The sequence below is a fragment of the Cylas formicarius genome, unplaced genomic scaffold (assembly GCF_029955315.1).
Source record: "Cylas formicarius isolate icCylForm1 unplaced genomic scaffold, icCylForm1.1 PGA_scaffold_1__22_contigs__length_36826433, whole genome shotgun sequence".
In the NCBI taxonomy this organism is placed as follows: Eukaryota; Metazoa; Arthropoda; class Insecta; order Coleoptera; family Brentidae; genus Cylas; species Cylas formicarius.
The window spans coordinates 28,614,510-28,629,840 of NW_026844264.1; the positions used below are offsets into that span (position 1 = coordinate 28,614,510).

Consider the following 15,331-nt stretch of genomic DNA (forward strand, 5'->3'; position numbering starts at 1 on the left):
TTGCAAACAATATGGCACACTAAACGACAAGTCCACGACAACCAAAAAAATACATTTCAAATGATAATTTTTTGAGTTTTGAATTATTAAGTCACATCATATAATTTTAGAACACACTTGTTTGGAAAAAGCTATAAAAAAAAACTGTTACTTGGAAATATTTTCAAAACTAGAAATTTTTGGAATAGACAAGCTTTTACAAAGTCTCCTGATTTTTAGTGCTATAGAATAAGATTTAGGATTTCACATTGTTATAGAGATCAGTTCCAATTTCGTCAACCGTTTGTGCTCTCCCATGTTTTTGTGAGGATCTTTATGTAAAACCCGCCATTACAATCAATCTTTCGCTTCCTCCGATATATAAAAAAACCATTGCTGGAGGAAATATCAATCGGGTTAAACATGGATCAATATTCGGCCTGCCGTTATAAAGGTGAACGTACGTTGCTGAAAAATCACCTGAAGGTCATCGTAATTAGACTTTCTTAGGGCGTAATAACGAACACGCCATTCTCGTTCAGTTGGGGTTTCTTTCTCTAATTTGACGTGCCAAACTGCACGAACCGAATCGTTAGTATAAATTTTATAAGTTTATATGTTTAAAAAGAGAGTGTAAAACTTATTTTATTATTAGCTTTTATAGTAAACTTTTTAACATGTTATACTGCATGTTGAAAACTTTGGAAACACAAAAAAACATATTTGAATGAATTTTTGTTGCCAACATAGGTATATATTTTCCTTTAAAAATAGTGGTAAAATAGTTGCTGTATAAAACTTTTTTACACCGAAAAGAGCGTAATTTAAAATTAAAATACTAATGCCTATTCACCATTGCCTTGCCACATATCACTATACATACTTGAATAAATTGTGTGGAAAAATACAAAGTTTCAGCATTTTGGACTTTATATTACTTTTATTGCTGACTTATTATCAAAGGAAAATAATAGAAAAACACTGACATATAATAGAAATAAAGAAAGTTTGATCACGCAGTTAAGGTTTTTCAAGAAAAGTTTTTGAGGGCTGCAAAACACCTGCTTCTACTGTTGGCTAGATGCCACAATTTATCGGAAAGCATCTGAAGGTGCTCCTAAGGCGGCAGCGGAAATTAATGGAAAACTTCTACAACATCCAGTCGAAATTCGTAATCTTAACTCTTAACTGGTCTATCCATGCGGTTTGTTTGCGACTTTTCAACTAGAGAACTTTCGTCTCAGACGTTGGCCAGACACGCACACTTCCGGCGTTTAGAAGGAATATATAAGGTATTGAGAAAATAAGCAGAATTTATGAGCGTGTCGCTATTTATTTGGAGAAGCCGTATTAGAGCTTTTGTTTAATTCATCAGGGTGTATGAAAAAATTGACCGCAAACGCGCACCATAATAGAAGCGGGATGATTTTGCTGTTTCGGCGTTGCGAAATTTGCGTTAAAAAGCTATAAAACTTCGACCTGAAGCATGACACGTAGCTGTAAGACGGACCAACCAACCAACGGCAACCAATATCACCTGTCATTTTAATCCTAACCACTTACAATGAACACTACAGTTTTTACTGATTCAATTTTGATCATTTCTGACGGCCACGTCACACATCACTCAATGAATGTATTTGTGCTGTTTGGCAAAAATATACTATGCATTACATTAATAAACTTCAGTCTCGTAACTAAAGTAGCTTCTATCAAACTTGTTGCATAACATATACAATCATTTTCTTCATTACAAACCAATCGTCGGGGAAGAAAGGGTCAAGAAATAAAATTTGACCTAAAATGAATCGGTATTTTAAATTTGAGAAAAACAGGTAGCGTTCATAATTTTTTTCCAAATGCATTTAGTTGGAATGGTTACAAAATCAAAAATCTACTTTATGCTTACATAACTGTTTCCCAAAGGTTTGAAGGTTTGGGTTTAGATTAGGTGTTAATTCGAACTATTCTTCTCAGAATCATCTAAGGATTCATACTCCTGAGGTCGAGCATTTTATGCCTGAAACACCAGATACGGTGTCCCGATAAAGTTCGCTATATATGGGACATTCTGTCATGTGCGATTGCACCTCTTGACATATAAAATGTTATTGTAAACATTTTGTCCAAACACGTCTTTTCACGCCGAATTTTTCGAATGTGCCTCCATGATATTCATCACGTGACTGGAAATGTAATTTTTAAATTATTCCTCCCCCCCATTGTCAAGTATACCAAATTTTTTAAATGAAAATTAACAACAATTTGTAAAGTGGCGAAACTCAAAATTTGATCTACTTAATTGATTATAAACAAGGACGGTTTTTTAATTTTCATTTTTTAGAGGGACTAACGTTACTTGAGAAATAATGTTGGGCATCAATGACCCGACCTAATTTATATTCAATTTGGTTCAGGGGACTTTACAGAGTTCTTTCGACCCCAAATGAAAAACTAATGGCGTATTATTTTCCAATTGATGGAAAAGGGGACACTCAGCACATTAACCGCTTGATGAACTGAAACAACCCCTTATTTTCTCATCGATGACCCGGTTTTTGATTATGAGTTATTTATTGATTTGCATTGCTCGAATTAGAAGATTGTCAATTATTCACATTTCTCGAACATTTTACTGGATGAATTGGGACTTAAAAACAAGTAACCGACGCAAAATTGTTTTTACCACTACAGCATTAAAAAAAGAATAAGTTCGATTAATAAGGACAGAATAAATAAACAAATGTTATTTACGTTTTAAGATAAAAAGTACCAAGGCATATTACCTATTTTAAACTAAAACTTTGTATACAACCTTCTATTAATAACAATAAACAGGTTTAAGTATTGAATTACAATAGCGTTTGGACCAATACTCGTAATTGATAGTTGTTATAGGCTTTACAAGTGACCGAGAGCGCATTTTTTGACAAGTTAGCTTGATTAATTTCACGATTGGCTTAGAAAGCTTTAGTTAATAGATTTTTCGCTATTAATTGACACATATGTTGGATATAAGGATCCATTAATTAAGTGCGTGGAAATCGGCTGCCTACGTAAAACATTTCAAAGACTATCCTGATAATTTATTTTACATACCAAACAGCAGCCTATTTATAATAATTTATAAAACAAATGAAATCGCTAATACGTTAATAGTCAAATTTATGTTGGAATGTTTAAAAATTTTAATAAATAATTACGGAACACACAACACTATTCTGCCAAATTTTTTCATATAGGGTTATTGACAATTAGCAACTCAACACTTTTATTTTTTAATAATGGGTATGCTCTAATAACATCTCTTACTCGATTAGACATACATCTAATCAAATTCGTTATTGTTTCTTGTGGAATGTTAAGCCACTCTTCCTCTGCTGCCACAATCAGCTATGGGATCGGAGTCTAGCTCGAATTCTGCGTTTTATATCATCCCATAAATAGATTGATGTCGGGACTGCATACTGGTCTCTGCATAATTCGAAAATGGACTTCTGTAATGTAATCTCCTTGATCATGATTGTCAAACATAAAAATGAATTCTTCTCCAATGTAGTCGACCTATGGTATCATGTGTTCTGGTAAAATATCCTCGATGTACTTAGCACCTGTTAAACCTCCTGCCCCTTGATCACGGCCGTTCCTATGGATGAAAACAGTGTTGGTTCGTGATTCCATAGAAATTGCACTCAATAACCTGCAGGAATCCACGCCATAAAGGCTCAGCTCTTCATTGCGGCATTCTGCAAATCGTTCTCCTGGTCTTCGGTACACTTTTTTTCGTCGGTCACTACCAAAAAGGCATATTTCGATCTCATCTGACAACAGAACAGGCCCCTATTTGTCCAATGTCCAATTCAGATGATCTCGTGCTTGTCGATAAGCTGGAGTAAGTTTTGGACCAATTGCAGTTGTTTTTGGGGTCAGGTGATTTCCCTTCAGTCTTCTTCTGACTGTCCACTGACTAATAACTCCTCTTCGATGTTCCTGTTCCAGGGCGCCTAACACGGGATCGAATCTCCCCATATCGTTGGCATAAGCTTCGAACTGCTGTCGAGCAACAGCTTGCTGGCGAAGTCCACTTTCGATATAAATGATAACTCGAGCAGCATTTTGCGGTGTAGTATGCATCAAGCTAACACAATTAAATGCTGTCCAATAGGTTAAAAACAAATAATGTGAAAATTCCATTTGAAAAGGCTATTAATTTAAGTCCATACTTAACTACATGGTGCGCCAAAATAATAGGTACTATTTGGGATGTTAATAAAAACCGAACTACATAAAGCAAACATTTTTTTAAAATTATTTTTAAAATGTACATTTATTGCCATTTAGGAACGTTATTTTTTAAAAATGATGTCTTTTAAATGACGGCCATTATTTTCGATGCACTCTTGTAGGTTCTCGCGGAAGCGCATCTTTACCCGAGGGATCATTTCTTGGGGAATTGAGGCAATTTCTTGCCTGATGGCTGCCTTTAATTATTCCAAAGTCCGCGGACGATGTGTGAAAACTCTCGCTTTCAGGTAACCCCAAAGAAAAAAGTCGCAAGGCGGCAAATCAGGCGAACGTGGCGGCCAGCCAAGATCACCCCGTAAAGACACCACTTTGTTTAGGAACATTTGTGCCATGTAACACCATCCTGCTGGAACCAAAGATGTTCTCTTTGATCGTTGTTCAACTCCTTTACTTTTGGACGCAGGAAATTGTTAAGCATATCAAAATATCGATCTCCGTTGACTGTTACCGTTATTCCATCTTCTTCGAAAAAGTAAGGACCCCACACGCCGAACTCCGAGATTGCACACCAGACAATGACTTTTGGACTGTGAAGAGGTCGCTCATGAAGTTCCTGTGGGCTATTTGCTGACCAATGACGGACATTTTGCTTATTTACGGTACCCGAGAGGTGAAAGTGAGCTTCATCGCTAGACGTGAAGAATATCCCGGCATAAATTTGTACGGGTTTCAAAATCTCTTGCGCTTAATTCCTGCGCTACCATCATTTTGTACGGATGCATTTGGAGTGTGTAAAATTCTTCGAACACTTCTATTAGGAATTCCCAAAGCAGCTGCATGCTTACAACTCTTACTGCATTCACATTGTCCGGTGTTCTTACTGTCCTTGGTCGGCCAGTAGATTTTCAATTAAGCGCAGAACTTGTTTCCCTGAAGTGTAAAACCCACCGACGAATTGTTCTTCCATCCGGAACCGCACCATATCGACCAGCTTCAAACTCAATGAAATTATTCAAAAAATGTTTATCCAACTGTATATACAAATCTGTCCCATTTTCCTGTAAGTAAATTTGGCCAACCCAGTACCCCGCTTAAAAATTGATGTGTTCCTTTACTTATTCAAAAAATTTGGTTCCTATGGCGCCGTGCGCCGTCCACCACGCAAGCGGACCAAATTCCTATACCGGACACCGGCCATAGGTCAGTGTGGACAATACGCGCACGTGGAAGCGACGCCTCACATAGCGTCGCGACGTCGACTCGTTTTTAATCACACCATCGGGCTATCGGGCAGTGTTCGGATAATAAAAGCGGGAAACCTGGTGATCCATTTTGAATATTGCCCGCGCGACAACGCAATGCCTGTCCAATGAATTATTGTTCCCGTTAGTTGCATTTTCAGTGATCTATTTAAAGGCGTGTTAGAGTTCGATGAATTTAAATTATTTTGTCACCAAACTGACTGCCGATTCGTTCCACCTTTATTATGCACAGTTAGTTTTTTTTTTTTCGTTTTTAATAATTTCCAATTCCATTCCATTTGTAGTTGGTTTTGGAAATGTCGGTGTTAGCTATTTAATAAATTTTTCTATATTTGAAATCTTATTGTAACTATATAAGATACACAAGAAGTGAAATTTTTTTTAGAAGACGCAAGAGGTGCATAAGATGGAGAAGCATGCAAACTGTAGCTCGAATGACTAATAAATCTTGACTGTGTATAATGAACGCTACAAAAAATTACACCGTGCTGCATTTTTAATCCAAAATTCGTTTTTTTCATTCGAACACTGATAGTGCTGATACATTCAATAGACAACGAACTTATAGGCTAAATCAGCACTCTAAAGGATGAAAACCAGTTTGTGAGAGAAGACGTTGAAATTTTAAACTCAACCAACAAACTTTACACAGTACTTGCTGAATTAAATAATTGTCCCTCTTGTACCGGAAAAATCAGTGTTTTTACCGCCCACGGAAAAATTGTATAGCTTTATTATCAATGCTATTGGTAATTTGGACATCATCCAAAAATGCTTTTTTAAAACCTTTTATTATAAATTATTCCTTTATAAATTGCTTTAGAACTTGATGCAACAAAATACTTGAGAATTAAATTGTCCTTTGTATTCTTTTATAATTTTACCGTTATACCGATTTGCTGTTTTGTTAAATATATATTTAAATGAATAATTTTGTTTTTTGTTTGGCAAAAAGACGTAAATCTGTCAATCGAATAAAAGAAGGTAAGTGGTGTACATTTCTAAGCCGATGGTAGTGAATATAGGTAATTTAACTTGAATTTTGCGTCCTTTAACACATTTGAAGTTATTGGAAGATTTTGTTTAGTGTGTAGGGAAAAAAATATGATACACCTATCATATACAAGGTGTTTTCTAATTAACTGTCAATAATTAAGGGGGTGATTTTTGGTCCATTTTAAAATGGAAACTTCATAAGAACGTATGTCCTAAAGATCTTAACTTTTGAAATACAGGCTATATTTTTTTTATATCTGGAGCACCATTTTACCAAAATAAATAAGAACTAGAGTTCAGATTTTCACGAAATTATATATTTTTAAATGACATTTGTTTCGACAACACCGTGTCTTTATCAAATGTAATATTTTTGCAATAAATTTTCAATTTTTTTGCAATAAATTGGCAATAAAAAATTCTTTTGAATTAATCAACAAAATTAAAGATATCAAAATCCCTTCTAACGCAACACTATTGTCTTTTGATGTACAAAACTTATTTCCCAGTATTCCACCTATGGATTGGTGAAACAAGATTTATTAGATTGCTTAATAGTATTTTTAGGAAGATTTGATTATGGGAAACCCACTTAGTCCTTTAGCCGAGATATTTATGGATAATTTGGAAATTATCATACTAGAACATCCTGTAAGTAAAAGTTTTCTATGGTGGTATAGATACGTGGATGATGCCTTTGCTTGCTTTGTTGGAAGGGACAGACAATTGAATTCACTACCGAGATTGAACAGGATAACCCTATTAATTTTTTTGACCTAACTATTACGAAAACGCAAAACAAATTAGATTTTTCCATTTATCATAAACCTTCACACACGGACACAGTCATACATAACAGCTCAAATCACCCTTATACACAACAGTTTCAAAACATTTGTCAAAATGTGGTTTAAAAATGGCTTTCAGAACTAACAACACAATTGGAAAATTTTTAAAAAACAATATAACCAAATGTCCAAAATCTCAAAAATCAGGTGTCTATAGGTTCAAATGCGGATCTTGTTCTAAAATTTATATTGGACAAACAGAAACGCATTAACGAACATAAAAGAGCGTTTAAAAACAATAGTCTAGATTCTAATTATGCTACACACTTAAACACAAAAAAAAACACATTTTGACGACAATTTTGATATTTTACATACAGCCACAAGAAGTAGAAAATTAAATTTATTGAAAGCCGTGGAGATTAACAAAATGAGACATTCAAATGTATTGCTTAACGATTATTTAGATGTAAATACCCCTCCTTTATTGAACTTAAATTCTCGCAACAACATTAATTAACGTTTTATGGTCATTTTTCGGTATATATAGTAGTGAAAATCTGAACGCTAGTTCTTACTTATTGTGATAAATGAATTTTCATCAAGTAAAAGCCACCTCAGTTCAACACCATTCAACACATCTACTACGTATCACATTGTCTTTGTTTTTGTGGCCATATGAACTTTCACCTCTCTCTTTTGGCAGATATGATGGTACGCCACTGATTTTAAAATAAAAATTATTCTTACAATTTTTTTACAATAACGCAACAAGAGAAATAATAAAAGATTCTTATTAGAATTTATTTTATTTATGCAAGTTTATGCATTTTGTATTTGTATTTAGTCAATTACATAAGTAAGAAATAATAATAATTCCCTGCGTGCTGTTATATTAACGATATTGTTATGACCGTGCAGAGAAGAGGTTTTCATTTTTTTAAGGGAAAACCGTACATCAGATTGAAAAAAATCAAGAAATTGAATTTTTGTATTTAAAAAATTGTGTACACTGATTCCATTAAAATATGTTGTATTACAGATATTACATAAATATATTTTGAAAATTTTACCACCCCTCAAAAATTAAGACGTTTAGGACATATGTTCATATGAAGCTTTTTTTTTTCAAAATGGACCTAAAAGTCGACCCTTTAGGATTAGGAAACACCTTGTATTTAAAGTTTATTTGCTGTCGAATTTTCTGGAAACTTGTATACCAGAAATTCTGATGTAAAACTGGGCTTCATTTACAATTCAATTACTAACTAACCAATAAGAGTATCGTGTTTCTCGGAAAAATTTAATAAATGTATCAAACGCAAATACACTACGTTGAAATTTTGCACAATAATGAAATCCTTTTAAAAGCTAAATCCGAAAAGTACAAATACAAAATACATAGAAAGCTTTCTATATGATTGGCATAATGTCTTTTTTCGTAATGCTGGAATTCTGAAAAGAGCTTCATATAACGTTAAACAATATGACCTTTAATTGAAAGTTTTTTCTGGAAGCAAGAATTGATCTTTTCATTCTATATTTTTAAACATGTTTTTAGTTTTGTTTTTTCCTTTTTGTTTTGTTATTATTGCACCAACTTCCACAGTTAAATCAGAACAGCAACTAATTCCTGGCAATCATCTAACACGCTTTTACAAAAGTGCATTAGAATTACGCAAAAATGGAACTGGACATGGCACCGAAACTCTCTATGTCCTCTGACGAAGCCGATGATGTGGCCTTCAAGGTCTTAAATCAAGACAACCTGCCTGCCATATCGGTAATCGGAGAACCAATTTTTAAACCGTTCGGGCAAGACTTCAAATCAAAGCCCAACCTCGTCGTGCACCCTACTAGAAGAATAGTCACTAATTTAGAAGATAACAAACAGAAAGGCTTCACTAAATCGCATGGTCACATTGACGGTCAATACGCAGACAAAAAGCTAAAAGGGAGGTTCAGCTCCTCCCACGGCCATTTGAACCACCACAATTCGTCGTCTAAAATAAAACCCGATGATTTCAAGAAACAGGTGGACGTGAAGTTCACCAAAACGTTGGACGCAAAACTTCGGAGGCTCCAAAAGAAGGAGAACCAAAATAAGAAGACGGGGGGGTCGGATATCGAAAAATTCAAGAAGCCCTTTGTCACTACCGTGAAGAAAGGAAAGTTCCTCGAGCCTCCACCCGAAAAACCGATACTTAACTTTAAAGTTGCTGATGAACATTCGGAGAAGAAAAATTCGAAATTGTACGCGTACTCGAGCCAGCCGAGGGTGTTAAATCGAGAACCTAAAGCCACAAATAAGGACCCCAAGGTGCTAACCAGAAGTCCTCCGAAAATTGCACATTTGCAGCAATGCGCAGCGGCGTTTATGGCGGCGAAAATTGCCGGAGGAGTAGCCGGGTTGAAGAATATCAATGAAGGGATCGAGAACAAAAAGAACGAAGGGTGAGAATTTTTGAAAGAATTAGAACTGTTAACTGTACATATTTGAAAATGGCACATTTAAGGTGGTGTGATGTAGTGTATTGATTTTTATTAATTGATTATTGTCATCTACAGGGATACCTAAAATTCCGAAAAAAAATTAATACAGCCTCAACCAACTACAAAAAATGCTTGTATATGGTGGACCGTTTATCTTGGGACACTACCTTATCTCAGAAACTATAGGGAACCAATTCATTCAAAAGTTGAATATATAAAGTTAACGGGGGTATTACGAACCTTCAATTTATTTTAATGTTGTATATACAGGGTGTTTCGTTTTACGTCGGCGAGTATCAACTTTCTTATTTTAAATGGAAAACCGGGTAATATTAGTTTATTTTTGAATTCTATACAAAATTCTACACATATTTTGTGTATAATATATATATAATTCTAACCGTTTTTGACATTTTTAATTTTTTATGTGAAAAATGACGTTTGCAATTTCTTCATTAGGAAAAATTCATTGTTTTACTTGAGTAAGTTTTGTTGTAGAGAAAGGAGGCGAATAACAGAAATTTTCAGAAAGTTTATAAAATTGATGTTATTTTTCAGAAGATGTGAATGTCTCAAACAATGATTAACCGATACAGTTTTGCAAAATTAGATGTTTTAAGGAAAATATTGTATCAGAGAAAGTTGTCAAGTGAAAAATGTACTATAATGTTGTCAAACAGAAGTGCCTGCGGACTTTCTCTAAAAGTTTTTGGTTCAGGCTATAATAATTGTAATTTGAGCATTTGTTCAATAATAATTATAATTCAAACTTTTGTGCAATAAGTTATTGGAACAGTTTTGGTTCTTTGAGTATAGGAATTATTTTTAACTTTTTAATTAATATATACACGAGTTGTCCAGATATATCTTTATATATATTTATTGAGAAGTTTTGTACGACAAAACATACAGAATAAAACCACATGCAAATCCTCAATGGCATAATATTAACACACAATTCTGGCAAATAACCGAAATCTCATTTTTTGGGCTAAGTTTGGAAAAAAATGTGCTGGTGAAAAAGCTCAGTCTATGTTATAGAGTTTTAATATCCTCTCCGCTTCTCTATATCCTGTTTCAATTGCACCGTGAACAGTTGAATAGAAATGAGGATGGGTAGCTTCTCCGGCGAATAGAACTCTAGGAACTCCATCGTCATCGACTAACGGGGTTGCAAGCGAACTAGGGAAACCACCACCACCTTTAGAATGTCCCTTGACTGACGCGTAGGAGTAGGTGCCTCTGAAGTGCGGATTTGTATACCACGTTGACCTAAAAGGTCCTTATTAAATACTATTATAGTTTAAATTCATCTATTTGGCGCACTTGAGAATTTTATCAGGCAATCCAATATTGAATTTAGGTCCAAAAATGTTCTTCGTCCAATATTTCTGGGCTTCCATAATTTGATCATTGTTCAAGCTCTCGATGGCTGTCACGTTTTTCCCCGCGAACCATGCAACCAAGACGTTGGGATTATGGTCGACGTCCAGAATACATACAACATTAGACAGCAAAACTTCATTCACCTCAAAAAATAATTATATGTTTTTTTTTGCGAACAGTAATCGAACAACGTACTCCTGTCACCTCCTGCAAATCCTTGCTGTTCTGTACAATGCATAGCACACCACCAAACCGGTTTACTCTCTCCGGATAGTGGAAAAATACTTTGACCACAGAACCAAAACCTATATTATTTATGGCGCTTATTTTTTCTTCCGGCAACGAAGGTTGAAACATTTTCGAATGGTCGGCTTTCAATACCCCAACCGATGGGGAAAAAATAACGTGATCCGCGAAGTATACGCTTCCATCGCTGCAGGATATTTGTACCATGCCGCCAGTTTTCCATTTGGTAATACCGGTCACCTCCTTTCCGAGCAGAACCTTATCGTCTATGGGCAGTTGCTGCCGTGGATCCGGAAATTTCTGCATCATAACGTCTAAGATGGTTTTGTATCCGTGACCGTCCCAATGCATGCCGTTGTCGCCATCGCACGATTTAAAATCCGCCTTATAAAGAGAGTCGTGCGTATCGAAACTGCTGTCGTACGATAGAATACAGTTTTCTGTCCACGATTTTAAATCTTTTAGCACCAGCTTGTCGTTATCGGCGTTCTCCGTCCACTTTTCGTACCTGCGATGGAAAAGTTGTTAAGGTTTTCATACCCAGTTTTACCAGGTGGCCGCTAGCTTCAAAATTTATACTTCAAGTATTCAGATCATTCGCGTTTCCTAGATAAAACAGTTCATAATTTTATTCAGTTCGCTATACTTACATACTACTCAGTTTTGACTGTATTTAATGTCGAAAATAATAAATTTAGGTTATCAAGATCTTAATTGTAATCAACACTTATACTGAATAAATCCGATTTAGATATGTATAAAATAAAATAAAATAAGACCATATTAACCAACAATAAATAATACGCCCAAAATACCAATGAATATAACAAAACATTGAGACAATATTATTGGGAAGTAACTAGAGACAAATAAAATTAGTGTGTGGCAGTGTGTGCACTAAATATGTTAAAATTCACGCAACACCGTATTTCATTCTAGTGATGTTTCTAAGTAAAAAGTCCTTAGACGGGGAGGACATTACTATTTTATTCGTGACGAATTAGTTTGCGAAGACGTCAGATACAGGGTGACTTAAATTCGGGCAAAGTTGCGCATCGATAGCGATAGTGAGCTTTGAATATTCAAATATGGAAAAATGATTGGATTGAAATGATTGAAAATTATTGGATAGAATTCTCGCTAGAATTCTAGAATTTTCGTTTGAAAATCTCAGATAAAATTGTACAACTAATGAGAAACTTCAGGATATTTTAAAAAAGGTAACAATAAAAATGACTGTACGTAAAGATAATAAATAAATTACAAAAGATGCTCAAAATGTGGTCCGTGTTTCTGCAAACACAGTTCTGCCCTTCTCTTCAAGTTATGCACTGCTCGCTGGATGTCCCGTCTGCGTAATCTCTCTAAACTCTCTAATGATGTTGATTTAGAGCCCTTCGATATTTTCTTGATAATAAATTATATTTTTAAGTGTACCCATCTATCTCTATCTGTCTGTATAGGGTTGTTAATGCTCCGTATATATTCATGGTTTCGATTGAATATTGCACAATTTGTAAAAGTGCTTTCATCTTTCCAAATCACATTTTCTAGGAAAGCAGGAAAATCGTGCCTCCTTTGTAGTCAATTACAAGATTGTAATGAACTTTCGGTATTACCTGGATGTAATTTTTGCGAGATATGAATTTTGTAGCATTTCAAACCACTTTTTTTAGGTGTCTCCAACCACTCGAATGAGAAGAGGCACCTACAGCAGAGTAAACTTTGCGTCTGGATTTTCCCGGTTCATATTTATCTGCAAATTGCCAACTTTCGTTAAAAGAAATGAAATAATTTCACGTTAATCTTACCTCATTAACTCAATTTTCTTTAGTTTCTTCATACATTTTGTCTCCATATTTTAGTCTCAGTTTTTCAAATGAAGCAAACTCAGCGAGATTTCTATCCAATAATTTAAACAATGTTCGATGACGTTGTCGTCTTTCAGTAAACATGTTCAAATACATTTTCGTTGTCTTGACACCGTTTTTATTGTTTTTATAGTAAAGTTTTACCCGTTTTACTTTTTTCTTTTCATTGGTAAAGTCCATTTTTAACGACGTAGTAATGCACTAAATTTTTTAAAATGTCATCGAGCGATTTGATAATTCATAATTTACTATGGCATAACAGTTTTTGTTCAATATTTCGAATTTGAGGGAACACAAATATAACTTGTCAGACATCAATAAATACATATAATACGGTCTATTTAATACAGCAAAAAACCAATATTGGGACCATGTGAACAAATAAAGTTGATGATCAGGGAGAAAACCGAAATGTCGTAAGAGATTTTTGACCTGGCCATATCTTAAGTTTAAAAAGTTCCAATGAGAATAAATAAATGCAATAAAACGATTTTTTAACAATCTCAAAAGGGAATATTATTGAATTCACCGATGCGCAACTTTGCAATAATTAAATTCACTGAGATTCTAATCGTGAAAGTCGAATTTGACACATCACGTATAGAAGGCAGGGTCATAATTTGTGTATTGATAAAAATTGGTCTACAGTCTATAAATGGAAAATACAGCAATTTTTCGAGAGATGGTGAAAAATTATATTGTGATTGGGAACATTTGAAATCTTGTTTTCAACCAATAAGCAACCAACATGGCCGCTGACTGTATATTCTTCTGGTTTTAGTTTGGGTGCAACATCTTTACTTCAGTATTTTCTCAAAATATACCCAATTGTTAAATGCTATGTGAAAACGAGTTAGGTGTGTTTAGAAAGTGCAGTTTAGTGAGTGAAAAGATCGTTCCCATTTCTACCAAAATATCATAGCCGATCTAGATTCACCAATTTTAACGAACTAGGGCTACTATATTATCTCATGGTGTCTGTTTCATCAGTCTAAGCTTTCCATCCTTTACTTGGTTAGGTGCCACCCATGAAGGTCAATAAACCAGAAATCTTACTTCCAATGATTGGCACTTTTGATAAGTCGGAATAATAAGAATCACCCAAACCCTTTAATGGATAATACAAGCCATTCGGGTCTAACAAAATAGTCGGAAATATTGTTTGCTCACCTCGAATCCACACATTCACCTAGTGACAACGCATTTTCGCAATCTTTTTGAGTCTCGTCGTCGGGTTGACTGCCACCTAAAAAATAAACTAAGCGCAGTACTTTGTCGACAACGGTCCTATTGACCTCTTCGCCATTTGAACTTAGAACCGTAACGTTGGGCTTTGGATGCACCAAAACGTTGAGATCTTTCACCATGGAATAAACAACGTTGCCCTCTTCTCCGTGACAATATTCCGCACCTAAGTCGACGTACGCGTCACCAAACTTTAGGCTGTGAATTCTACCGCCAATCCTATTTTCGGCTTCCAGAATTTTAACATTGGTGAAATTATTTTTCAACAATTTGGTAGCGGCAGCTACGCCGGCCGGACCACTACCCACTATAAGAACCGACGGATGTTCCTGCGCCCATGATAAGCTACAGTAACTAAGAATTAACAGAAAGGGAATGCACATGGCGGTGGTTGGTGCAAAATGGAAAAGGAACAATTATTTAAGCGAATGTAAACAATGTGTTTTTGTTCACTAAGTTTTATCAAACAGCAATATAAAAAAATATAGACAAACGAAAATTGAATAACTGCAGATTTCTCAACAAACATTTCGATAAGGTTGCCAATAATTAATGGTGGCGTCTGTTAATAAATCAATATTTTAATTGCTTTATTTGGTTCCAAATAACCAAATCTAGATTATAATCGACTGGGCTTTATGGTGATTTTTACTTTACTCTATAAACATTTGCCTCATTTTTTATGTCAAAAATGTCAAGGTTAACAATCGATTACTTTTCGAGTTCTGCATTTTGGTTGCGATTGCTGAGTATCACGGTTATCAGTAAAGATCGAACCTTACAATTTCGAAGCAGCTCTGGCACATTTTTTGAGATACGA

At 34.9% G+C, this 15,331-nt stretch overlaps 2 protein-coding genes across 8 annotated transcripts in view; one reads left to right on the forward strand and one right to left on the reverse strand.

The window, feature by feature from the left end:
• Positions 1–5,419: 5,419 nt before the first annotated feature.
• The window catches only part of LOC132697322 (radial spoke head protein 3 homolog), a 32,553-nt gene continuing 22,641 nt past the window's right edge, over positions 5,420–15,331 (forward strand). Inside the window, exons 1-3 of one of the 7 annotated variants that reach the window (XM_060662722.1) lie at positions 5,420–5,609; positions 6,442–6,470; positions 8,880–9,724. In XM_060662722.1, coding sequence (XP_060518705.1) covers positions 8,955–9,724 — 770 coding nt within the window. In that variant the 5' untranslated portion in view covers positions 5,420–5,609; positions 6,442–6,470; positions 8,880–8,954. Of the gene's footprint in view, positions 5,718–6,441; positions 9,725–15,331 lie in introns of those variants that run through there. The other 6 variants (XM_060662718.1, XM_060662721.1, XM_060662720.1 and 3 more) reach the window with 6 other exon arrangements.
• Positions 10,626–14,933, reverse strand: LOC132697324 (spermine oxidase-like). Its single transcript, XM_060662726.1, has 4 exons — positions 14,437–14,933; positions 11,345–11,903; positions 11,090–11,292; positions 10,626–11,035 (listed from the first exon to the last, which is right to left on the reverse strand). Exons 1-4 carry the CDS (start codon positions 14,892–14,894, stop codon positions 10,789–10,791), a joined length of 1,467 nt encoding a protein of 488 aa, XP_060518709.1. The 5' UTR covers positions 14,895–14,933; the 3' UTR covers positions 10,626–10,788.

What these genes read in the sequence shown, in the direction of transcription:
- LOC132697324 (XM_060662726.1), bottom strand. Translation starts at nt 14,894, where the DNA reads ATGTGCATTCCCTTTCTGTTAATTCTTAGTTACTGTAGCTTATCATGG. An exon ending in ATTTGCAGGAGGTGACAGGA is followed by an intron (nt 11,293 to 11,344) that starts GTACGTTGTTCG and finishes TTATTTTTTGAG; the next exon opens with GTGAATGAAGTTTTGCTGTC. An exon ending in TTGCCTGATAAAATTCTCAA is followed by an intron (nt 11,036 to 11,089) that starts GTGCGCCAAATA and finishes AGGACCTTTTAG; the next exon opens with GTCAACGTGGTATACAAATC.